Consider the following 27,638-nt stretch of genomic DNA (forward strand, 5'->3'; position numbering starts at 1 on the left):
ACAAAATTTTCATGAAGAATAAATATTTCACCAATAGATGGCACTAGTAACTGATAGGGATACTAAAGGAAGTATTAAAATATTGATTACAAAATTATACTAAAAAACCCAAGACTAAAAAGTTGAAAAAAAATATATATATATATAAAACGCTTTTCAAAAACCACACTTATATTAAGTTAAAAAGTAAAAAATAAGTCTCTCCTACATCACTCGTAAAATAAGTGTGGGCGCTTTTGCTAACATTAAGAAGTGTTTTTTGAATGTTGATTGATGAAAAGTGCCCACACTTATTTTACGAGTGATGTAGGAGAGACTTATTTTTTACTTTTTAACTTAATATAAGTGTGGTTTTTGAAAAGTATTATACAGGGTGGGCCATTTATATGGATACACCTTAATAAAATGGGAATGGTTGGTGATATTAACTTCCTGTTTGTGGCACATTAGTATATGTGAGGGGGGGAAACTTTTCAAGATGGGTGGTGACCATGGTGGCCATTTGGAAGTCGGCCATTTTGGATCCAACTTTGTTTTTTAATAGGAAGAGGGTCATGTGACACATCAAACTTATTGGGAATTTCACAAGAAAAACAATGGTGTGCTTGGTTTTAACGTAACTTTATTCTTTCATGAGTTATTTACAAGTTTCTCTTTGTTTACAGCCATTGACATGTCGCAGAGGTTAACACGTGAGGAGCGGATAGAAATTGTGTTGATGTCTGGTGAACGCAGTAACTGGGTCATTGCAGCAGATTTCAATGCAAGACACCCTACGAGACCACCCATCTCCCATGCTACAGTTAGCAAACTGCTTGCTAAGTTTCGTGAAACTGGTTCAGTGTTGGATTTGCCAAAATGTGGACGCATGAAAACTGTCACTAATGAAGAAACATCAGTGGCTGTCCTAGCTTCATTCAGCAAGAGCCCACAGCGTAGCACTCGCCGCATGTCACTGGAGAGTGGCATTAGTCGAACATCCCTTCGGCGGATATTAGCTACTCACAAATGGCACCCTTACAAACTCCAGCTACTGCAGCATCTCAACGAGGATGACCCAGATCGGCGCACTGAATTTGCAGAATGGGCAAAACAAAATTGGAACAGGACCCTCAGTTTACGCAGAAGATTTTGTTCAGTGATGAGGCAAACTTTTATGTGAATGGTGAAGTTAACAAACAAAACCACCGCTATTGGTCTGACACTAACCCACATTGGATAGATCCCTCCAAGACTGTTGGAACAAAAAATTGATGGTATGGTGTGGTATATGGGGTACAAAGATAGTGGGGCCATTCTTCATCAATGGAAACCTCAAGGCCACTGGATATGCGAAATTGCTACATGATGATGTGTTTCCCTCTTTATGCACTGAAGCTGGCACCTTCCCTGTGTTTTTCCAGCAAGATGGTGCACCACCACATTATGGGTGTCTGTTCATCTAGGAATGCTCGGACCTGTTTCCTGGAAAGTGGATTGGTCATCGTGGGCCAGTTGAATGGCCCCCAAGGTCTCCCGATCTGACCCCCTTAGACTTTTATCTTTGGGGTCATCTGAAGGCAATTGTCTATGCTGTGAAGATACGAGATGTGCAGCACCTGAAACTACGGATACTGGAAGCCTGTGCTAGCATTTCTCCTGCGGTTATGCTATCAGTGTGTGAAGAGTGGGAGAAGAGGGTTGCATTGACAATCCAACACAATGGGCAGCACATTGAACACATTTTATAAGTGGTCAGAAACTTGTAAATAACTCATGAAAGAATAAAGTTACGTTAAAACCAAGCACACCATTGTTTTTCTTGTGAAATTCCCAATAAGTTTGATGTGTCACATAACCCTCTTCCTATTGAAAAAACAAAAGTTGGATCCAAAATGGCCACTTCAAATGGCCACCATGGTCACCACCCATCTTGAAGTTTCCCCCCTCACATATACTAATGTGCCACAAACAGGAAGTTATATAAGGCAGTTCTGAAGGCGAAAGGGGGTCAAACACCATATTAGTATGGTGGTCCTAATAATCCTTTAGGTGAGTGTATACACACACACACATATATGTGTGTGTGTGTATATACTCACCTAAAAGATTATTAGGACCACCATACTAATACAGTGTTTGACCTTCAGAACTGCCTTAATTCTACGTGGCATTGATTCAACAAGGTGCTAAAAGCATTCTTTAGAAATGTTGGCCCATATTGATAGGACAGCATCTTGCAGTTGATGGACATTTGTGGGATGCACATCCAGGGCACGAAGCTCCCGTTCCACCACATCCCAAAGATGCTCTATTGGGTTGAGATCTGGTGACTGTGGGGGCCATTTTAGTACAGTGAACTCATTGTCATGTTCAAGAAACCAATTTGAAATGATTCGAGCTTTGTGACATGGTGCATTATCCTGCTGGAAGTAGCCATCAGAGGATGGGTACATGGTGGTCATGAAGGGATGGACATGGTCAGAAACAATGCTCAGGTAGCCCGTGGCATTTAAACGATGCCCAATTGGCACTAAGGGGCCTAAAGTGTGCCAAGAAAACATCCCCACACCATTACACCACCACCACCAGCCTGCACAGTGGTAACAAGGCATGATGGATCCATGTTCTCATTCTGTTTACGCCAAATTCTGACTCCACCATTTGAATGTCTCAACAGAAATCGAGACTCATCAGACCAGGCAACATTTTTCCAGTCTTCAACTGTCCACTTTTGGTGAGCTCGTGCAAATTGTAGCCTCTTTTTCCTATTTGTAGTGGAGATGAGTGGTACCCGGTGGGGTCTTCTGCTGTTGTAGCCCATCCGCCTCAAGGTTGTGCGTGTTGTGGCTTCACAAATGCTTTGCTGCATACCTCGGTTGTAACGAGTGGTTATTTCAGTCAAAGTTGCTCTTCTATCAGCTTGAATCAGTCGGCCCATTCATTCTCCTCTGACCTCTAGCATCAACAAGGCATTTTCGCCCACAGGACTGCCGCATACTGGATGTTTTTCCTTTTCACACCATTCTTTGTAAACCCTAGAAATGGTTGTGCGTGAAAATCCCAGTAACTGAGCAGATTGTGAAATACTCAGGCCGGCCCGTCTGGCACCAACGACCATGCCACGCTCCAAATTGCTTAAATCACCTTTCTTTGCCATTCTGACATTCAGTTTGGAGTTCAGGAGATTGTCTTGACCAGGACCACACCCCTAAATGAAGCAACTGCCATGTGATTGGTTGATTAGATAATTGCATTCATGAGAAACTGAACAGGTGTTCCTAATAATCCTTTAGGTGAGTGTATATATACTGTATATTTTATATATATATATATATATATATATATATATATATATATAAACACTGTAGAAAATTCAATTAAGAGAAAATCTTAGAAATAGTCAGAACCTCCGCTAAAGTGGAACCAATTAAAGTTTACTAGTCAGCAGGACAAGCTGTATTATTTGACTAACAGGAAGGTCATATTTTACAGAGGAAATTATTACGACTTATCCCAAATACAGTAATCCCTCGCTATATCGCACTTCGACTTTTGCGGTTTCACTCTATCGCGGATTTTAAATGTAAGCACATCTAAATATATATCACAGATTTTTCGCTGGTTCGCGGATTTCTGCGGACAATGGGTCTTTAATTTATGCTACACGCTTCCTCAGTTTGTTTGCCCTGTTGATTTCATACAAGGGACGCTATTGGCGGATGGCTTAGAAGCTACCCAATCAGAGCATGTATTACATATTAACTAAAACTCCTCAATGCTATAAGATATGCATCCCGCGCGGAGCTTGATTGTTTGCTTGTCTCTGCCTCTCTCTCACCCTCTCTGACATTCTCTGCGCCTGACGGAGGGGCTGTTTGCTTAAAAGATACTGACGATCCTCTAAAAAAATGCCGCTTTATTGTGGTGCTCGGCATATTTAAAAGCACACATATTGATTTTTTGATTGTTGCTTTAATCTCGCTCTCTCCCTCTGACATTCTCTGCTCCTGACGGCGCTCCTTTGAAGAGAAGATATGTTTGCATTCTTTTAATTGTGAGAAAGAACTGTCATCTCTGTCTTGTCATGGAGCACAGTTTAAACTTTTGACTAAAAGGTGTTATTTCATGTCTAGAGGGCTCTAATAATGTTAACAGTGTGGGAGAGTTTATAAGGGTTTAAAATATATAAACTACACAAACATATGGTTTCTACTTTGCGGATTTTCGTCTATCGCGGGGGGTTCTGGAACGCAACCCCCGTGATCGAGGAGGGATTACTGTATTTGGCTGATGTCTTTATTCAAAGCGACTTACAACATTCAGTATAAAATTACAGTTCTGTGGGTTTTTGAAGTGAAATGACTTACTCAGGGTCACACAGGGCCTCAGTGACACTTGCTTTCCCCCCCCCTTCTCCGAGCATCTGTATGGGTGGGCAATGTAACACAAATCAAAATGTTAAAGTACATGATGCAGCTATGATATGAAAGCTTAGGTGGAAGAGCTGTGCATTTGTACTGGTGAATAAGAACAGCATGAAACACAAAGCCACTCTGGACGACCCCCAGGAAAGGGGTCCAGCTGCCGTACTAGACAGACACAAGGCCACACGGTGCCCTTAAAAATCTCAGGTCTGGTTTTAAATGATTTATTAATTACACAGAACGTACAGTTGCTGAGTTACAAAGAGAGTTCCAATCCGGGCTGGTGTGTGGCACATCTCAATATCTCGATACACAGCATGTAAACCCCCCTTCTTTATTTAGCTGCAGGGAGTTTTATCATTGGGTATTTCATACATTTCTATTGTGCCCACTGTACAATAGAAAACAATTTTTTTTTATGTAAAAGGTACATTCAGCATTCACTTAAAATCAAACATTTCTATTTTTATTAAAAAATAAAATGTCATTGTCAATAGTTTACAATTTGTATATTAAAGTACATTGCAAGAAAACAATGGCAAAAAATTAGTGTATGACTTAAGACTTACTAAACACTTTTTTTGTATGTGCGAAGACAACTGAAAAATTAGTAGTTGGATCATAATGGTTAACATTAAAAGAACTAGAAACAAAAATTAAAATAATAAGGTTGGACACTTGGTCAGTATATATTCAGCTTTAAACTTTAAACGCAAAATACTCATAATTAAATATTTTATTGTTACAACCACTAAATAAACAAAAGGTAACCCAACACAATGTTTAAGGTCGATCATGCAGTTAAGAGGTTTTTAAAGTCCGTTAGGAGTGTCAGTGGCCTGCTCCGCACGCGTCACACGTGTCCACAAACAGCCCATCTAAAGGGGTCTTTAAGGCCTGGCTGTCTGTTCACCCTGCTGCCCTGTTCAAGTGTTATGGTGCTATACCCCCCTCAGTGTGCTTATGTATTTTACAAGGCATTTTACAAATATTCCTAGTCATGTTTTTGGAACTTGCAAACCTCAGAAGATGATGCAACAAGTAGTGGTGTTACTATCAGCTTGAGAAGGTGTACACAGATGCTGAATTCAATGTGTTTTTAAAGCTCAATTACAGACTTAAATCATCAAATCTACAAATATCTTGATGTTAGGTTAGTTTTCCTTTAAGACGCTTTTTTTTTTTTGCCAGTTCCCAAATAGACATTTCTTATTTAGCTGGTAAAGCTGCATGAAAATCACAGCCCCAGATTTAGACTGAAATAAAAAATGGCCACCTTTTGCATACTAAAGGAAAATATTGCACTGTAGAAACTTCATATACTGCAATATGCAATACACAAACATCCAAATATCTACTTTAATGAAAACAGTGCTGCAGATTAATTGCAATGTGTTTTATGTGCCGACAAAAATACAGCAGAACTTAAAACGTCATAAAAATCAAAGACGGAGAGGAAAAAAAAAAAATTACGACGTGTGTCACAGGCTGAAGATGGAGGCGAAGGCCGGACTGATTTGGCACTGCGTACATTTAAGAAGTTAGCCATATACATTCATCGGCTACAGTAAACAGCAAAATAAAACCATTGATGCGGTATGGAATATGAGGTGGGATTAAAAAAAGCAAAGTAAAGCACTTTTTATATTAACTGCCAACACCAATTATTATTCATATGGATGTTCTGATCGTAACGATTTTGTGTTTTCTTTAAGGTAAAATGGTGCTGAACGAGTTAACTTTGAAAAGTCAAGTGAAGAACATGTGGAGTAGTACAGAAGAGAAACACACAACTTAAAAGCGCAGGTAGAATGGCTATAGGACAAGTGGTCACTGGAGTCACAGATAAAGCTTCCTAAACCAGCAGCAGAAAGTTGGCGAGTTTCCCCGACACAGAGGAGTAGCCATTATGTCCCAGAAGCATCACAGAGGCCACAATTATTTTGCAAAAGAAAAAAAGGAAATCTAAAGAAGGCTGCAGCTGCTGAAAGGGCTTTTATTTTTCTTGGTCCTCTGTTTATTGGGTCGAAGATTAATGACTTCTCCGCCATTAAAGTTGCTGTAATTTTGACATTCTTGACTTCCAATTGGCGAGTGAAACACACCTGGTATTGAAAGGAAACAAAAAAAAGTGTTGTCTGTTAAAAACATCAACTAAAAAAAATAAAAAAAGGAGCAACTCGCCTCTAACTGCAGTGCCTTCAGACGGAGGTCGGGCATCTTCACTTGTTTCACGGTTTGTTGTGTTGCAGCCTTGTGCTAAAATTATTTCAGCTTACCAACTCTACCCTGAACACATCAAGCAGCAGCCAATATCACAGCATGACAAAACAAAAGCGGGACTTCAGAAACGATCACATATTTATTAAAAATACAAACCTAAAACCTCACGCAAGTATTGAGATACTTTACTCCAGGCCAGAATCCACCAATTCCCGTGTATTCTCACGTCACACATCACAAGCTTCACACACCTCATTTGGAGATTTCCTGCAATTCATCTCTGCAGGTCTTCTCAAACTCTACAAGGTCGGGATGGAGACGGTCGGTGGTCTTTCCAGACACGTTTCAATGGGATCAAGTCTAGGTTCTTGCTGGGCAAGAGTTACCCCCTCACCCATACCTGTGTGGTCTTTGTTTTGTGCTTGGGGTCATTGACCTGTTGGAAAGAAAACTTTCAGCCCAGTTAGAGGTCCAGGTTTTCCTTAAGGAGATTTCCATAGTTTGTTCTGTTCAGCTTTCCCCTTGACAACCTTCTAGTCTCTAAAAACCAAGCCCAAAAATCATGTTGCTCTCACCACCAGGCTTTACTATTAGAATGGTAGTGCATGGTTGATGAGTGGGGCCTGGTTTCTTCCAGACCAGTCTGAGAGACCTTTTAGTGCCTTTTTGGCAAAGTGGGCCTGCATGGGTGCTTTTTCTTTTATTCTTAGGAAAGGCTTCTATCTGGCCCCTCATGGTGGTTTTTCATCTGGTAGTTTCTCCTGCCTACCCACTGATTCTCTGGACCTCAATCAGGTTCATGGAGGTCTCTCTTACGTGGGCCATTCTTCCAGGATTGCTCAGTTTGGTTCAAAGAGCACCGTGGTTGTTCGGCCACTGTGTTCTTAAGTATCTTCAATGCTGCAAAAAATGCTTTGTAGCCTTCTCCAGATCTATGACTCAACCCAGTCCCGTCTCTGAGCTCGGCAGGCAGTTCCTCAGACCTCATGGCTTGCTGGTTGTTGCTCAGCTGTAGGATCTTCTACAGATAGGTGTGTACCTTTCCTGATCAGTCCAGTCATCTGAATTGATCACAGGTGGACTCCAAAAGAATGTGCAGAAATACCTCAACAATGATCAATAGAATGGAATAAACCAGAGACAAGGCAGACAGTCTGAACACTTGTGTCAATGGGATATTTAAGCTGTTTAATAAATTTGTAAAATTCCTAAAATCCTTTCTGGAATATTAAAATGTTGGTTGGTAAAGTAAAAATAAATTAAAATGATTTTAGCACCAGGCTGCAACATAGCAAAATGTTAAAAAATAAATAAAAAATGAACAGGTATGAATGCTTTCTGAAGGCACTGTACATGTGTGACCAAAAGAGATAATCCATTAGCTAAACTGGTAAGTGGTCATCACAGCAAACAACATGAGGTTTATGGAATGGCAAACACACAAGGTTGGTATAAATGGCTTCAGCCTTCTTCGCGTTCAAGTTACCATCTCCATTTTCTGCTACCTTAATGCTCTGTGGGGGGAGGGTCTTGTTTTTTGGTACATGTGGCATTTTAAAAGCAGGGATAAAAAGTGATGAATGTGTGCCACAGTGTACACTCCGAATCCTTGGTTTACATGCCAATAATGGCAATCAGTTTGTTTCTCCTTCTCCACTTTAAGCCCATCTGGGAGTACCCCAAACACAGCGGTTAGTGGATCAGGAGGGATTGTGACACCGAGGCTGTCTGAAAGGCATTTAAAAATTTTTGTCCAGAATGATGTTAATTTGGTGCAGGCCCAAAGCATGTGACCCAGTCAGACTAGAACTTGATTGCAGCGTTCGCAGGTTGGATTTTGCCCTGGGAACATTTTGGACAATTTTAAACGAGACAGATGTGCTCGATATATAATCGAGTTGAATAATTGGATGCTTTGCACATACAGAGCTAGACTTCTCTTGCTCAACTGGAAGAATCCTGACTCTTGCTATTCTAAGTCAGTGGGTAACTGATGCTATAAACTATTTGAAATTGGAAAAAATCTAATTCTCACTTAATGGATCTGTGCACAACTTTTTCAAAACCTAGCAGGATCTGATCAACAACATTTTAGAATAAGCTTTTAAAGCACTGAGGAAGCAGATTCTCTCCCCATTTCTTTTTCTTCTCCATTGATCTTTATTCACTTATTAAATTCTTCTATTTACTAATTTTTTACTAGCTTTAAGTTTTACGCTGCTGGCCATGCTCTCTTTCTCAGGGGTGGGGGTTGATTTGTTTTCAATCCCACTTTTGTAAAAATTTATCTATTTGTATGGAATGTTGTGTGATACAATAAAAGCAATACAATTTAAAAAAAAAAAAAAAAAGAATACTTGGTTTAAAGAGGACAGCTCAAAAATACAAGTTAGATAAACAAAAGGAGGCCATTCAGGCTGTTAAACGTGTTTGGTTAGCTAAAACCTAAAGACAGTGTCACTTTAACACAACTTTTCCAGCGATTTTCAGTCACAGACCTCATTAACAGAGATTCGGGGGATTGGAGTCCGGGCGTATTAGCTGAAGCTTGCTCTCCTAACTATTAGTCATGTAGTTTGGCATCCCCAGTAACTCAAATCAGACCCGTCTGTGACACACCTTGACACAAATCAAAAGTTGTAAGGGTGGGCTTGTGTGTGGGTGTGTGCACAACAGCTGGTACCCAAAGAGAGTGCTTGGCCAGGAGGCAAAAAAAAAAAAAAAGAAATGCAGGTGCTTTGAACCACACAAACAGAAAACGAGGCTCATCTGTCTGATGGCTCATGCTTGTTGCATGTGACAGAATTTAAAAACAAAAATAAAGGGCTGAGGCTGTGACTGCACTCGCCATACCTGGAAGGTCTTCATACACAGTGCCAGCACATTAAACTGGCCGTCATCAACCTTGTAACACTTTGGACATTTGAAACTGGGCTGAAATTTTCGCTGAGAGAATTGTGTAATCGGTCACCCCCTGCGATTCCTAGTACTGTGATTTGCAATCCTCAAAGCAACAAGACCCAGCAACTGCAGTAATTAATTCTGAGAGGCTCACCGACTACAACGTGTGTAGTGAGCTGTTGGCTTTAGGTTCACATGTTAACCAGCAGCCCTGAGTTTGTAAAGCTCACAGCTGTAACTGCTAACCAACGCAGAATATGAAAGACACTTACCTATTTTATTGCTGGTTGAGTGAACTATTTCAGGCTCTTCTGCCGTTTGCCGTTTCAGTCGCTGAAGGTACTTGTCTGCCAAGTACTTAAACACTAAGCAAAACAAAAAAGGTTCAGATATTTAGAAGAATAAAAAAAAAATGAAGTCTTCATAATTACAAGTAGGGTAGAGACACTCAAATCTTGAAATGGTTTTAACTTTCAAATGCAATCCCCGCCCCATAAATACAAGAACCAAAGTCTTTATTGTGTGTTGATAAAAAGGACAAATAACATCTCCTTAAAATAAAAAACACAACAAAAACACAAAGATAGACAGCAGACTAACCAATGTTACTCTAGCTCGGGGTGGGCAGTGTCGGTTCTGGAGGGTCGCAATGGCTGCAGGTTTTCTTCCAACTCAGTTCCTTAATTAGAAACCAAATCTTGGCCAATCTCAGACCTTATTTAATTTTATGGCTTGTTAGTCTGCAATGTTAGGTTCTAATATTGTAGATTTTGATATCCTCCAAAATGATTTAAACCTAAAATGGATAATCTCCAGTCCATTACATTTTTCTTTTACATTTTTTATTAAATCAAACAAGTGCATGATGAACACACACGGATGTAAAATTAAAAAAAAAAAGAAGGTACAACTGCTGGCTGATTTACATCTTATTGCTAATAAGAAGCCATTAAAACAGTGAATGTAGCTGTTTAAGATTGAAATAAGCAATTAAGGGTGGGGAACCTTAGCAAGTGAGACCACTAAAATGAAGTATCAAAATGTCACTTGAGCAGCAAGTGCTTCTTCATCAGCAATAACTGACTTCTCATTAAGAAACTGGGTTAGAACAAAAACCTGCAGCTCTCCAGGACCGACACTGCCCACCCCTGCTCTAGCTGTCCAGATCTCAATGACGATGTATCACCTTGATGGCCATGATCGAGTGTGACTAAGACGTTTACCACTGAATGTGACGAGTCCAAGGCTGCATCCTATCCCTGAAAGCTCCCATTGCCAATCAGAACAGAAACGCTTCCATCGCACAATGTCCAGTGTAAGAGAAGGCCGGCAGCTTAGCCCGGCCAGGACACCACGGGAATAGAAGGATGGGGGAAGGCAGCTACTTTTGGACACTGTCTCCCCCAAGATGCTAGATGGAAGCTCCCCTGGAGTGTAGTGGTGTCCTGGATTCCCACTGGGCATCCTGAGACTTGCAGTTTGGTATCTCAGCCCTGTTGGGTGCCATGGAAGGACCTGGGGAGTCACGTTTCCCTTATAGCCTGGAAGTACTAGGAAGTCATGAGGATGGAAATCCCAAAGTATTTCTGGGCTGATTAAAGAACTTGAATTCTCCATCTGACCCGGAAGTGTGGCAAGTCACGTGGGAGGAAGAACAGAAGCACTTCCAGATCAAGGACTGCTGAAAACCCACCAAGTGAGCCAGAGTCAGGTGGCAGTGGACAAAGCATGCTGGGAGGTGTGGAAGAGAAAGAGAGAGAATATTGTGTATTTGTGCTTAATTACTTGCCCGTTTATTGTGGCCGTGGTGCTGGGAGGGCACTGTTTAAGAAGGAAATAATTAAACACTTATTGGTGTTTTAACCCCATATCCTGCATGTCTGTCTGTTGAGTTTAAGGGGCAACAGTGAGCCCCCTAGCGTCCATGCCAGGACCACTCAGAGCTGTTCAGTAGGTTTTGGCTTGGACTTCAATGCAGTAGGCCTGAAATCTGCCAAGTAATGGCACCCTTCACTGTCTCCAACAACTATACTGGTCTACAGATTACTCTGGGTGTGCACAATGCCTAAAATTATGTCAGAGCTCAGCTTTGTACAAAAGATTTTGAGCCCACATGCTACATAAACATTTACAACAAAAACAAACAAGTTTTTTGCTCAGACTTTAAATAAAGATTTAATAAAAATAAAAAAGCCTAGTTAACAGTACTCTAATCCAGGGGTCACCAACTCCGGTCCTGGAGGATCACCGTGGCTGCAGGTTTTCATTCTAGCCCTTTTGTTAATAAGTGCTCGGTTTGTGCTGCCAATTAACTTCTTGTGAAATCATTTTAATTGAAATGCTTTTTTAAGATTTGTTCCCCTGAATTCCTTCATTATTCCTCGGAGTTGCTTCATTTCTTTCCTTAAATGGCACCCAAACAGAAATGAAATTTGAAGTGAGTGAGCCAACAGAAGACCACCTAAGTCAGTGCCTCAAACTCCAACCGATTTCACTCCAACCAGTTGCTTAATGAGGAGCCAATTCTCATCATTAATTAAACCAGTGTGTTAATTCTGTGGCTGGTTGCTACTCTCGTGGTGAATTAGCAGACATTTCTGAAATTGTTGATTTTCTCTCTCTTTATTTTCAGAAATTGTATGATGGACACCAGTTATTTTGGCTCATTTTCTATCTCATTATTGTTTTGCTGCTAATTAAGGAAAAAAACATTTAAGGGGTCTGAGACTTCAACAGCAAGTCAAATAAAATTAGTTCAAAAAAAGTTAATTAGGAGCACAAACAGGGCACTCATTAAGAAAAGGTTTAGAATGAAAACCTGCAGCCACGGTGGTTGTCTAGGACCGGAGTTGGCGACCCATGCTCTAATCTGTGTTTTGATTGGCTGATGTGAAATAGGAAGGAAAAAAAGGTGCACCAAAAACAATAGGGTCTCAGAAATCAAAATAAATCTCAATGGGTGTGGATGCAGACATGTAGATTGACAGATTAAACAAACAGAAGTTGATGTGATTGAGTTGATGTTACATCAGACAGGCTTGAAGAGAGCAGAAAGCTCTTTACCCAAGAGTGCTACCCAGAGCATGGACAGCAGAACAATGCAAGTGCGAGATAATCCAAGTGAAATACGGTCACGGCTCAGTTAATGCCAAAGCTTCAATAGGGATGCGATAAACAGTGTAGAAATGCTGTCCTAAGCAGTCGTAATACAGTATTAATTATTACTGTACTTCAATTATTAATTTAGGTGATGGATGTATTATGGTAATGTTTGGTTAGGGTAGATTACGTCAGGTCAGGTGTATATTTGACTTGTCATCACGGCGAGAATGACACAAAGGCACATCCCTACACACTGCTGATGTGCTTCTAGGCTTTAGCCACACACTGTGCAAGGAATGAAGCGATAGACATGACACCTTGTACCCAGTTAGTGTGGCAAAAAATGACATCAGACACAGACACACGTGTCTGCCCCTGCCACCTTAATAAATTACGTCAACATGCTTTGCAACCACACGCGGTCGTTAACAGAGACACAACTCTACTCATTTGTGTGTGTAACCTTGCTCTACTGCAGCAGTTCTCAACTGCCGGTCCACAAAAATCAGGTAAGGGTTCGACTTTTAGGGCAGTCACTTTCAACTGCTGGTCAGAGAAAAGGCAGGCAAGTCATGCTGTCGGTCTGCAGCACTCCCAAAGATTAATAAATCCAGAAGCTCAAAACTCCTATGGTAAGCATTCATCCAGAAAATCCAAATCCCAATGGCCCCCCTCAAAAATCTAGTTTTAGCTAATTTAGCTGAAGGATAACCCCAATGCACATTTTGAATGCTAATTAAATGTAGATGCACACAATTTAAATGGGAAAAACATTCTTCTTTATAAATGTTACGTAAATACAGACATACAAAACTCTATAAAGGGTTGTGAGGAATCTCTTAGAACAAAAGAGTCTAAAAAGGCTGAAACCACCGCTCTACACCAGCTTAACATTTGCTCAGCCGTACGTTTGGTCATTCTACTGGCACAATATTTTTCAGACTTTATGGGTGGTGATGGGCACCTTGAGACTTCTGGCATGTATATAATCTGCTGATTGAGTTTAATGTAACAATAAGGTTCTGGTGCAAACTGGCACTGGTTATATGATGAACCATGCACCAAATGGTACAGAAAATTGTTTGATGGTATTCTGATTTCCCATTTCCATATCTCTCTTTTATTTATTAGCATGTTACTATTATTTATCCTTTCTATACTTTAGCATCAATGTTTTGTTATGTCATTTTGCTATACTTTTGACTGTTCAAGTTGTACAGAGACATGGGTACATATGCTTGGCCACACACAGAAACAAGCAATGATAAATAATTACCAAAAATATCTAAAGTTTGCTGAATGATGGAGGAAATGGCACATAAATATGAAGCATGAAAAGAAATGCAGTGTTACTGTTATAAAAACACACACACATCTGCATAAGCCTTAAAATCTGCATTCTGTACACGGGCTGACCAAACTGGGGTTTCTGGTGTCTGTTACTATCTACATACTCTATTCATTATTTCCATATGTCACACAGTTTTATGCTACACAGCTTCTGAATATACACACAAGATTCAAATTTGGGACATCTAAAGTATCATCCATGCGACGTACAAAAATACATATGGTATCTTTGTGTGTATATTCCAACTCCCCCGTTGTCCCAATTCATAATACTTTTATTTTCATTTTTATGTTATCCAAAATATCCCTCCATATTTAGCTATTTTCTGTGTGGGAAGTTTGATGTTAACTATAGAGAAAATAAAATAAAAAAATGGCACAAAACGCCTCATTATAAACCCTTACCTTCATTTACATTTAAATCTTCTTTAACAGAGGCTCGGTAAAATCTTAATTTTAGTTTCTTTGCCAGTCCTTCTGCCTCCTCACTGAAGATTGTTCATAGTCAATGGTTTATATAAATTAAAAAAAAAAAAAAAAAAAAAGTAAATGAGGCAATCTGAATAAGGAAGATCAATACTGAAATATTCCAAAGCTTATCTAAGATTGACTTATCTTGAATTAAAGTGATATGAACAAAGTATAAAATGTTAACACACATACACACTAAAAGTGTGAATAATTCCAGACGGACACGTTTATCCCGAGTGAGTAACCAGTGACTCGGCCTCGTCATGCACTGGCACTGGCTGCAGCTGAGGCAGCAGTCTTGTTATTTGTAGTCCAACGCGTTTAACCCATAAGTCTGCTAAATTCGCCACCACTGACTCACTGCATCTTAACTTGCCAACTAACCAGGCGAGGTAGTAAGAGGAGATTCCTTTCAGTGTATGCATGAATCTCTCAAAAGCTTAAAAAAAAAAAAAACACAATTCATTGTGACCAATATTGAAATGTGACAAGCGTGAGACCAGACAGAATACAACTGAAAGCAGCAACTGGCCAGCACAACACAGACAAAAACTTAATTATTAGGGTTAAGTTACTTCATTTTTGGGCATCTCAATCATCTTATGAGAGGGTTTCTATCCCGGTTTGTTTCAGCTAACAATGTAGCTTCTCAAAGGAATACTCCACCCAAATACTATTTTTTTAATATGTTATATCTACCTCATGTGATTTGTACTGATAGGCAAGAAGATAAAGTTTGACATAATGGGAAACTATGGTGACGAGGGTTGCATAGTATGCTGGTACTGACCCCATTTTTAAAATGGTATGGTGCCAGCAGTTCTGGAAGTTTGGTACTGGAAGTAAATGGTAGGTTTAACACATTGATTGCTGGACCATTTATTGCTAGGATGCTACAGTACAGGTCTATGCATAATATATCATAAATAATGAACTCTATCAAAACTCATAAAAAATGTAAAGGAATGTATTAGAAAGCAAAAGGTTTTATCATCAACAGTTAACTCTGTCAAAAATGTAAAGAGACTTAATGACTTTATTTTCACTAGTAACATGGAAAAAGTCTCCATTTAAATGCAAGTCCCATAGGCATTGCATCACAAAGAGTGCAGGCTTAGAAGCACAAGTGCCATAAATAGAACATCTTTATTTGCACTGTCCCAGCTGGCTACGCAAAACACATGTTCAAGTTGGTGACTGTTTGTTCTCAATGGGTGGCAGAATGTCTATGTACTACTGTCCCGACGGTTGTGACAAGTCAGATGCTTTGTAAAAAACGCAGCCTAGAGATTCTATATTGTCCAATTGAATGTCACTCTCTTGATCACGGTCATTATCCAAATATTCATCTCCTAACAAATCTAGTTGTTTCAAATCAGCAGCAGCTTTATACCTTTTAAAAAAAACAAAAAAAAAAACAAAAACACACACACCTATTGACTGTCTTATTTATAACAATAAAATTTTCCACAAGCTGTTACCAGGGGGAAAAAAAAAAAAAAAAAGAATATTCTGTGGCTATCTAACATACAACATGTGGCAGCAAGGTGGCCAAGTCTATAGTGGTTGTATACAAGACATACGAGTTTTATTTCACCACTTTGTTCGTCTGCTCTCTCGATACTCCATTAAATAAACTCCCCAGCCCTCCTCCAATTTCTTTGATGGACTGGAGGCTCCACTGGAGAACCAACCCCTCTCTTTGGCATGTGGGAGACTCAATGAGGGCAACTCTTTACTGGATGGAGACTCCAAGGGACACAACCCAAACCTTTAAACCTGCTGGAAAAATTCAAAAGGAGAACCACAGAGTGTGGCAACAGAAGCAAGCTTCCAACTGTGTGGCATACCGAGGAGGCTAAAGTGAGACAAGTCTATCAGTTACTTGCTTCTGTACTGGTACGGCGCTCAGAAAGCTGTTATTGATACCAAAGTCAGAATTTTAGTAACAATCCAATACAATGGCAAACAATATCAAAAATGTCCATGTTCCATGAGCCACATGTTAAGTCATCTAGTGATATGCTCACAAATGTCTGAAACAAGCATCTTTTGACTAAAATATTTTTAAATAAATACCTCCTGAAATTAAAAGATGTCCACAAAGAAGAAGTTCATTTACATGGGATTGAAGATGGGATTTCTGTGCAATGAATGAGTGGGAAGAGGTAGGCCTTCATATCAAAAGCTTGATTCTATTTGAAGGTGCTTCACTCTGCATGCAATACATCCAATTTTCTGGAAATATTTATTTAACAACATTTTAGCAAAAAAGTGTATGCGTTTTACCCATTGTAAATATAAAAGAATGACTTAACATATAAATTATACAAAACAAGTTATTTAGGACTTTTTTCAATGGACATTTTTGATATTGTTTGCGGTTTTCATGTGCTGGTCACCATAGGCTCCTTTTCTGTTAGAAACTTTGTTATATCCATTCTTAACGAATGCAGATACATTTTTCTCAGCAATTGCTACAAACCATGTAGGGTAGGCAATATATTATTATTAAGAGATAGATATATACAGTAGATAAAAAAACCATACACATTTTTGGTTGGAGTATCCTGCAAGTGTAAAATCACAACTTGTATCAGTCTGAGGAACAGTGTGAAAGGTCATCGTTTCCTAAATATTTATAACTGGGCTTAAACAATAAACACTTAGTAGTTTAAAAATGCTTCTTACTTTTTAATTACCGAATCATCGAGGAGATCAATTTTGTTCTGTACCAGGACAGTAGGAATGTCACCAACTTCAGCTTCTACCTTCTCTTTCCAGCTTGGAATGGCTTCAAAAGATTCCCTGTCAGTGGTTGAAAACACCAGCACACAGGCCTGGGCACCTAAAAAAAAAATAAAATCCACTCTGCACAATCTCCTGGTATTATACTATATTTAAAATGCTAGATTGTTTCAAAAGGCCTGCTAGTAATTGTGTATAGGAGATTTTACATTATGCCAGAATGAATTCTCATCAATATACAGTATAATAAGAGTTTGTCCACTTACTTCACTGCCAAAACTTAACTCGCATACAATAAACCTGGATTTTTTTTTTTTTTTTAAAACAATGTGAAGATAAATGGTTGCTAATTAAACATGGATCAAATTTTTAAATTTACAGCTAATTTACCTTGTATATTTTTACAACGTCCCGACATCTGTCAAAATGACAAGTGAAGATTCAATAATTAACAACTAGTTACATTTACATGGTGCTTTTTATTTTACTCAAAGTGCTTAATGATTGGGGGGGTGGGTTTAGACTTCAAACTCCAATGTCCAGCATCCACATGGATGATATGACAGCAGCCAATCTTGAACAGGTACGCTCACCACACATTAGCTAGCAGGTGGTGAAGAGGAGCGAGAGTGAATTAGGGACAGGGGATGATTAGGAGTACAGAATGACTAGGCCGTGGTGGACAGCAACTTAGCTAGGACATCGGAGTGCACCCTACGTTTTACAAAAAGATGCCCAGGAATCATTAATGACCAGAGAGTCAAACTCTGTTTTACATCTCATCCAAAAGGCCGCACCATTTTTACAGTATTGTGTCCCTGTCACTGCGCTTGGCATTAGGATCAACACACAGTCCACAGGATAAGTGCATATAAAAACACATTGGTTTGCTGAAACTGTTAGCATGCCATCATAAGAAAGTTCACAAATTAATAATAAAGGTAATTAAAGGAATTCCTCCACAAAGAGTGTGTAGACTTTGTCCAGTTTTTAATTCTTTTGTTGGGTAGAGCTTTACAACTTCATTTCTTACATTGCAAGAACTGATTATTGGAAGTGAGGAGAGAAGAGGAGGAAAAAAACACAATCCAGTGTTGGCTAACTCAGGAGGTAGACCTATCAATTAATGCATCAAATAAGAATATTCTGAAAAGGACTAATTGCCTCATCAGAATCAAACTCCATTTTGAGTATGTCACTCCTGAAGAAAAGTGGAATGGAAACTGGCCGTGAATCCAAACCCACAATTACAATTCTCTTACCTCTGTAGTATGCCTTTGTTATGGCATCAAACTCCTCTTGACCTGCAGTATCCCACAACATCAACCTAACTTCCTCATCATGGATTCTGTGAAATTCAAAAGTTGATATATTTTTTTTAAACAACTGCCAAAAAATATATAGGGTGCAACAATCAATGGCCTACAAATAAACATACACTGTAGTAAGTTATGGTCTGTATGGAAAAACATGGATACAGGCAGGAAGGACAGGAAGAGTTATGGATTTGTCATTAGATGCAAGATTCTGAAAAACCACAAAAGAAGCAGATCTAAAATTCTGACTTGAGTGCTGGGGTCAAACAGGGTCCTCGTAAAACTATGGGAATAGAATTATAGTGTAGGCTGCACAAACTGGGAAACAAGGCCTGCATTACCTCTACTGCTGCACAAATGGATACAGGAAGAAACAGTGGAGACGGGAATATAAAGATACTATGACAAGGAGGAGAGGACTGGAGGAAATTCAGAAATCAGTGGCATAGTACCAGTGAGTTTTCATGATTACCGCCTTTTGTAATATTTGTAATGACAACCTGTAAGTCAATGAGAAAAGAATGGCATAAATATAAAGAAGAATGAAGGCGGGATGATAAAGTGTTTTTAAGGGCAAAAATACAAGGGTAAGGATTTCTAGAATATGCATGTAAGCTCTATAAGGCTGCTAGGATAGATACCACGTTCCTATGTCATAGAACTGGTAAAGTGGGTTTAAAAATGGATGCTTTTTTGACTGCAGCTCATAGAACTATGAAAACTGACAGCCCGATTTCAGAACTGATCAGAGATGGAAGGTCAAGCCAGAGATGCCACAAGCAGTAGCCCAGTCTCAACCATCAAAGAAAAACAGGCTGTAAACCAACCTATCTACTCTGGAAGGGTGGCCATCAGTCAGCATTACAAAACTGACACATGCACTAAGTGAGCAAAGGTTACAGTCGATTCAGAACGTATTGAGACGCCATCACTTTCTGCACACTTTTACTTTAAAGGGATACATATGATGTTTTGCCCAACAATTTACACTCCATAACATATAATGACAAAGTGAAAATGTGTTTTCAGGAAGGTTTGAAATAAATAATGACAAACTGAATTCTCTCATTTCTAGAAGCATTCAGACCCCCTTTGCTGTGGCACACCAAATTGTGGTCTGGTGAATCCCGTTTGATTTAAATTCTCCTTGAGATGCATCTAGAACTTGATTGGAATCCACCTGTGGTTAACTGAACTGATTGGCCATTAATTTTAGAAAGGCACACATGTACCTACATATAGAAGGTCCCAGAAATCACACTGTATGCCAGGAAAACAAACCAGGCCATGACATCCAAGAAACTCTCTGTAGACCTTGACAATCAAATTGTGGGGAGGCAAAGATCAACACAAGGGGATAAAACCACTTCTAAAGCTTACAGCACACACACTCTTCATTATTTAAGTCAAATAAAAATGTACCAATTACATAAATTATGAAATGATCACATTGCAGAAGGCACAGTGGTAGCACTGCTGCCTCACAAGCAGAAGACTAGGGTTCATGGACCAGGTGTACCCTGGGTGTAATTTGCATGTTCTCCCTGTGGCCACATGGGTTTCTACCAGGTGTTCCAGGTTCCTCTCACAGTGTAAAGACATGCAGGCTAGGTGAGCCAGCATTATTAAATTAGGCCTTGTAAGAATTGTTCTTCACACTGCGATAGGCTGGTGCCCAGTCCACAGTTTGTTCCTGCCTTGTTCACTGTGCTTGCTGTGATTGGCTCCAGCCTCCCCATGAGCCAGTACCAGGTAAGTGGGTTAAGAAAATTGATGGATAATCACAATAGTTAGGCAAAAAAACTTCCCCAAAAATATTTTCCTGATGATTTGGAAGTAGTAAAACAGTTAAAACACACACAAAAAAAAAAAAAACACTGATTAATACTTACTGAATCTGGCGTTCTAGAAAATCTACCCCGATAGTCTTTTTGTAATCTTTTGTGAAAATGCCCTTGCAGTAACGCTGGATCATACTTGATTTGCCAACAGCTCCATTACCAACCACCACCACCTTAATGGCCACTTCCATATCCTCCTCCATCATGACTGCAAGCTGAAGTGTTGTTCCCCACGGTCAGGCCTCAACAAAGAGGGGTTTCTTCACAGAAGATGACTTAAACACTACCTAAAATAACAAACAAACAGACATTTTCAAGTTACTACTTAGTTGCAGATGGATTCATCTTGCCTGAAGAAGGGGCCCCGAGTTGCCTAGAAAGCTTGCATATTGTAATCTTTTTAGTTAGCCAATGAAAGGTGTCACTTTGCTTGACTTCTCACTACATCTCTGGTCAAACTTGTACCACTTGCAATACACATTTAGGTAGACATGTCCTTCTCAGTATTAATGATACTGTACATAAATTGTGTGGGGAAAGAAAACAAAATGCCACTTTAATTCTGTATGCTATATGGATAGGAGCTCTTATATCTTAAAATGAAAAACAGAAACCCTACAGTAAGAAAAAAACATTCTAAAATGCTTAAATGTTTTGAGTAAATAGTGCTAAACTAAGGGGGGAAACAAAAATAAATCTCTTCACAGTGTGATCTTGAAATCCATATTTAACCATTTCACCTTAAAAAATTCCTTTAAAACGTATTAACTTTACCTACCTACTCACATGCTGCTCAGTGTTACAGCACAGGAAGGGCCTTGCACCTAAGCCTGGTTAATTTTATGTACTGGTGTAATGCTCTCAAAATTAAGGGAAGAATTATCCAGAAATAAACAAATCAATCAAAAAATAAACTAATAACCTGCCATAGCAATTCTGAGTTCACTTTGTAAATCTTTCTAATACACAATGTACAGTGGGGGAAATAAGTATTTGATTCCCCTGCTGAATTTGTAAAGTTTCCCCCTACAAAGAAATGAACAGTCTCTGATTTTTACAGTAGTTTTATTTTAATGGGGAGAGACAGAATATCAACCAAAAATCCAGAAAAATCAAAAGTTCTAAATTGATTTGCATGTCATGGAGTGAAATAAGGATTAGATACCCTACAAGCCAGCCAGAGTTCTCTCCCACAGATTGGCTGTATGCCACAATCGTAGCACAAAGGCATTTATATGGACTGGCACTTCGATCATCACATATATTATTTTTCTGCATATTTTTTGGTGGGCAAGAATAAAAAGACTAATCAGGGCAGGGCCACTTCAAAAAGAAGCATATTACCAATAGTAAAACGGGCCTACCTGCCATGATTTTAGATTAACAATTTTAATTGGAACAAACGTTTGTGGATATATTAGACCAATGCTAGGAGTGGTATTTCTGGCAATTTTTATTCCAATTCAATTAAGCGTTCACACTTAAAATCCACAATTCTGTCTTACTGGATGTTATACTGTAATAATGTTAGGCTTATTTTTAGATTAGTAGGCTGTGTTGTCACAACACTAAGATGTTACTATTACGTTTGCCAATATTCACATTATGAAAGATTTACAACTGTGATATAGAAAATTGCCTTTGTTAACAATAATGGTTACTATCTTCAAGATATAATCGGCTGAAACAATCTCTAGGTTACAATATGGGGGATTTCCTGTAAATGGGGAGGCATGGAGGCACAATGATTAGTCCGGTTTCTTTACAACTCCATGGAAACAGTGCTATATTCCTGGCAGCTGTGTGGATTTTGTTTTACCGGTGTCAACCTATACTTCACCCCATTCCAAATATAGAGCAGTTAGATTGACGGACAGCCCTAAATTCAACCTGTAAGATTATTGGGGTGTGTGTGCAGGACTACATCCAGTGATTGATTGGTACTCCAACCAGACCTGATGCCCCAGCATCTGATCGGTTTGCAAAAGGCTCCGACTACCCTGAATGTCAAGAGTAAATGAGATTTCACTTGGCAAGGTGGTCACCTGATCTGAAATACTCCCCCTCCACTAGAGGTTCTTCAAAATGTCCTCAGAGGAGGAGCCCTTACCCCGACTCCACCTCTTATTTCCAGGCCGGACCACACACACACACACACTTCTACACGTAGACGTTTATATATAAGATTTTACATATACTGTAGAGTATTGCATTATTTTTTTTAAATTCCACAATAGCATAAATAAAAACTAAGGACCACTACTTAGCATCTTTTTTGTTTGCTGCAGTATACCATCTTTAGGAATATAAAAGCAACATATTCGCTAGTGCTTGCCTAACAGTGTGCGCTGTTTGGACAGATCCACAGATGGCACACTGGAAATGCCCAAACTGATAGCTCTGTCAGCATTACATATTTGAGTTCATTATGGCTTTTACAATGTTACATGGAAGAGAAAACTTAATTTGAAATATGAAATTTGTAAGTAGTTTAACACACACACAAAAAAAAAAAAAATGCTACTCGATTACACAACATACTAGTTAGTACCATCTGTCCAACTAAAGGCCACGTCACATTTCACATCTTTTCCAGTAAAGTTTAGTCATAGTCTTCATTTACATAATCTTGCTAAGTCGGCGGTGTGCTCCCATGAAGGCCAGTCACCTCATTCGGCATACCCATAAGAGTCCATGACTTATTCTGACAAAATCCAACAGGCTGGATTGGGTCTAGTTGTGGGTGCAGGCTCTGTGGACAACCAATAAATGTTTGTTTAAAAGTGCAATGCACTGAATGCAGCGACAACAAATAAGAAACGTGGGATTTCTGGACCTTACAAACAGAAGAGAAGCCCATCTTTCTTATGTCTCATGCTTTATGTACCACAACAGATGAGGAAGGGGTCAGATACTGCAGCTAAACCCACCCTACCCGTTTAGCCTTCATACAGCACCAGCTCTGTCAGGCACCACACTACTGGATATCATAAAAAGGGGCCAACATGACCGTGGTAGGAAATTGGCATGTAGTGTCTAAATTTCACATGATCCTGCGACAAGATCAACTGCCCTAAGCAAGTCTTGAGGGGCACTTAAAGGCAGATTACCACTGAACAGAGAACTCTTCATGTGCACAAAACTGCTACAAAAAAAAAAATAAAGAGACAAAGAAGAAACATCAAAAACAGAAAATTTTAATTTTGTTTCATTTCTAGTTTGGTTATCATAGTATCTGTTGGAATATCACAGGTGAGGGGGGTGTTGTTGAGAAAGCATCAAAAGGACTACAGTAGCAACAGGGTACAGTAATTAACATGGCGGTTTCTCAGCTCCTCGAGACTTGCTCAAAAGCCAGAGTTGTTCACGGTCTGTGTAGAACTTGCATGTTCTCCCATCTTTCTACGTGTTTAACATCTTCCAGCATTTTAATTGATTTAAAACATCCCAAAGCTATGCAGGCAAGACTGGTTGCTGGTTGTGAATAGAATTAGTATGCGAATTGCAAGAATGTGCGAAATTACCCACTGATGGAGTAGTGCACGGTCCTTAAGCACAATGCAGCCAGGATAGGACCCAAGTCCTTGAGATCCTCAAATTAATTTAAGGCAATTTAATTACATTGATGAACAGATAGAAATGAAAGACCACTAAATAAACTCAGTTAAAATGTCAGGGGTCTTTGTCTGGTTATACAACTACTGCTAGACAAACAAAAAACCCACAGACATGAATTAAATAATTAAACACTTCAATACATTTTAACACACTATTTCATCCTAGCACCCTGTGCAGGGGTTGCTCCTGCCTTGTGCCCTGTGTTGGCAGGGATTGGCTCCAGCTGCCCGCCCCCGTGACCCTAAGTTAGGATATAGCAGGTTGGAAAATGACTGACTGACTTACACTATTTCATCCTCGCACCCTGTCCAGGGTTTGCTCCTGTCTTGTGCCCCAGGCTTACTGGATTAGGCTCCAGCTTCTACACAACCCTACTTAGAAAAAAAAGTGTTTTTTAGAAAATAGATGAATGGATTTCATCCTAGTTAGAAAAATTTTGATATTGATTCCATTTTCATTATTTAAAATTATTATAATTTGAAAAAGTACCTTTGGACAAAATAAAAGTACAAGAATATTGCCATTTAAATATAACCATTGCCAGAGCAGACACTCAATCCCAGTGTGTCAGTGGTTAGGAGTAAATATATGACTATGTCTCACAGACAAATTTATTCTAAACTAAGTGATGAGCTCATCCTCACAGGCCATTGGATTTAGGCACTTTGTGGATTCTGCTGTAAAACTGAAATTAGTACCAAAAAAACAGATGTTAGAGAAGGTGGTCGGCACAGTGACTCAATGGCCAGCTCCACATCCTCACTAATTTTAGCACTCAACACCCAACTGTAGTCAGTGTGGAGTTCTTCCCTGGGGACTCCAGTTTTCTCCCAGTATACCATAAACAAACAAGTGTATGGGCACAGGTACTTTTGTCTGGACCTTGTATGGAGTACAACAGGCCCCAGCTCTCCCTGAACTTCAATTGCATTAAGCACTTTGATGGGGAATTATTCCTACTTGTTAAAACTGTAAAGCATATACATGACTTTCATTATTGTAATGACTTGTATGGTCAAGTGAGGAACAAGAAAGTCCAAATGATAAATGTTGGAGCACCAACCCAGTCATCACATCAAGAGCGAATAGAAAATAAAGGCTTTGTAACCTAGAAATTGTAATAAGTTTGTATTTAGTTCTGAGCTTTACTTGTTGTAACCAATTTTGTAATCGTATCCTGAAACACTTATTCCCAACCAGTCCCACAAACTGAAGATTATTCAAATCATATTGACCTCTTTTGTAAGTCACATTGGATAAATGTGTCTGCTAAGGAAAAAAAAGATCTGAATTTGTGTAAGCAGTGGGGTGTTCAAGTGAAATATAACGATTTACTTCATGAGACAGAAGTACATAATAAACATTGCATCCAATGTTTAAAATATTAAAATTTGTGTGTCAATTTAAGTGTTTAAAATCGAAATATTAATCAATTGCAATAGCAAATTGTAATTTTTCACTCTCTAATAGAGGTCCATAAAGGAAAAGATCCCTAATAAAGTATCAAAAATAACATTATATTCATATTGGTAACCTTGAAATAGTCCAAAATGACACTCCACATGCTTGAAATTTAAAATTTTTAAACTTTCTAGGAGAGGCTCTTAGAGGGCAAGGACCACCAGTAAAGAATCAAATATTAAAAATACAATCATTAACGATCGGCAAACTCAAAATAGCATAGTGTGACACTCCATGCGACTATATTACTGATCTCCACCATTTCAGATTTTTGTTTAAAGGAGTAACTTTGCCTTCTCATATCCTCTTACAGGATGAACCCCTGGGGTCAACTGATGCACAGCTTCAAGTCCTTCTGATTATTTTTGTTCGAGACACCGATTGGTTTACTCTTTATCATCATTTCCTGCACAAAGTCAAAAAAAATTACATTTTATTTTAAGGTCTAGTTGGCCCTTGTGGGGAGACATCCTGCATAACTTTGGCACTGACAGACTGAGGAGATCGTTCGTCCCCCACACTATGCGACTCTTCAATTCCGCTAAAATTGTTATTGTCTGTTTTTACATGCATTTTTATTACTCTTTAATTTTATATATATTTTTGTATTAGTATACTGCTGCTGGATTATGTGAATTTCCCCTTAGGATTAATAAAGTATCTATATATCTATTTATCTAAAGGCATGTCAAAAAGCATATATATGGGGGTTCTCTTTTTACCAGTGAGACAAGTGGCACAGGACAAATTAAAAAACTGCAGTGATTTCAAAGCATTCGTAACTCATGTTTTTTTGGTCATCCACTGCGATTTGATGTTATCATCAGACTTACTAGACACTTAAAAAAAAAACAAAAAAAAAAACGCTCTAAATACAAGAACCCTATTTCTCTATTAATCACCTATCCATCTTATGTATGTAATATATTTATTATTCTTAATTTGCATTTACTTTTCCTTGCTTGTAACCATTTCTTTGATACCTTTTAACACACTTTGAACCACTTCTGGTGTATAAAACTGTGTTATACAAATATATGTTGTTCTCTTATGAACACAATAAATGTAAATATATTCATTCAGCACTTTGTGGAAGCCCCTTTGGCTGCAATTCCAGCTGTGTGTCTTTTTGGGGAAGTCTCTACAAGCTTTGTACACCTGGATCTGTTAAGTTTATTAAGTGCCCCCCTCAGAATATAAGGCTGCGAGTCACCATTTTAATAAATAGCACGAAAACAGAAAACACGACGATAATCAGTTTTATTTGTTTGGGGTGCACACGTGAGGGACATCAAGGGTTTGATATTCACTACGCACCCCCAGATCTATTTACGTGAGGCGCACCGCCACAGTTTCAAAGCCTCTACTATAACGTAACATAAGCCAAGGTATGGCTAAAAGTGCATCAGTTACTATAGAAAGTTGATTTTTTAACATAGTGGTCATGTTTGCTTTGTGAATTGCAGTGATGTGATAAAGGCTAATAATGGCGATATATTTAGATAAAGATTGAAAACTCGCCTGACCGACTGCGTTCCTAGTATCTGTACCATTCTCGCTGACGTGTAACTAAGGGTAGCTAGCATCAATGTAAATATAAAAAGGTTTCATAACAAATTCGAACGTCTTCATTAGCCACCACACAAGAGATGCGAGAGTGTTTTTATGAGACATCGTCCACGGCAGTCAACTGTCGGGCGGTGGTTTACGGAGCGAAGAGTTCGGCTTCAACATGACACGGCGGCAGCGGCTCCGTCGCGTTCCTCATCGCCAACGCCACAGCGGTGTGCATCCCAATCGGTCGTGACTGCACTCCCGCCCCCCCCTTCACTGCTCCAGCATATCAATGAGATGACGGCTCACCTGCAGCCACCCGCCAGCATGACGATGGCAGATCCTACTCCCCTGTTCCCAGTGGGTCCACGGCGTGCCTCTGGTCGCCCGGGCGAACTTTCGCTCAGTTTTTCCTTTTACTTCAATAGCGGGGTCCGCGTAGTTAACGCTCCTTGTATCTGTACGTAGGTATTTAGCTTCTTGCGGGCCTCGCCACCTTTCACCGTACCCCACCTTCTGGAAGCGGCCTTCCTGCGCCAAGTGAGAACAGGCAACCCTGCCTCACATCTCCTCCGTGCAACGCACCCGCGCTCCCCGACACGCTAATCGCCGCCTCTCGCGGTTGCTATAAACGCACCGCGCTTCCG

General features: G+C 39.4%; 1 protein-coding gene across 1 annotated transcript; it reads right to left on the reverse strand.

Annotated features, from left to right (window-relative positions):
* Positions 1-4,850: 4,850 nt before the first annotated feature.
* On the reverse strand, positions 4,851-27,638 carry rab23 (RAB23, member RAS oncogene family). Its single transcript, XM_039737993.1, has 7 exons — positions 27,301-27,638; positions 20,410-20,645; positions 18,464-18,549; positions 17,145-17,301; positions 14,388-14,470; positions 9,803-9,895; positions 4,851-6,511 (listed from the first exon to the last, which is right to left on the reverse strand). Exons 2-7 carry the CDS (start codon positions 20,562-20,564, stop codon positions 6,372-6,374), a joined length of 714 nt encoding a protein of 237 aa, XP_039593927.1. The 5' UTR covers positions 20,565-20,645; positions 27,301-27,638; the 3' UTR covers positions 4,851-6,371.

The sequence above is a fragment of the Polypterus senegalus genome, chromosome 16, assembly GCF_016835505.1.
Source record: "Polypterus senegalus isolate Bchr_013 chromosome 16, ASM1683550v1, whole genome shotgun sequence".
Lineage (NCBI taxonomy): Eukaryota > Metazoa > Chordata > Cladistia > Polypteriformes > Polypteridae > Polypterus > Polypterus senegalus.

Excerpts from the sequence above, each read along its gene's own strand:
- rab23 (XM_039737993.1), bottom strand. The coding sequence starts at position 20,564 with ATGATGGAGGAGGATATGGAAGTGGCCATTAAGGTGGTGGTGGTTGGT. Across the intron at positions 14,471-17,144 it reads GATGATTCGGTAATTAAAAA|TGAGGAGGCAGAAGGACTGG; the intron begins GTAAGAAGCATT and ends AACAATCTTCAG. Across the intron at positions 6,512-9,802 it reads CTCAACCAGCAATAAAATAG|GTGTGTTTCACTCGCCAATT; the intron begins GTAAGTGTCTTT and ends TTTCAATACCAG.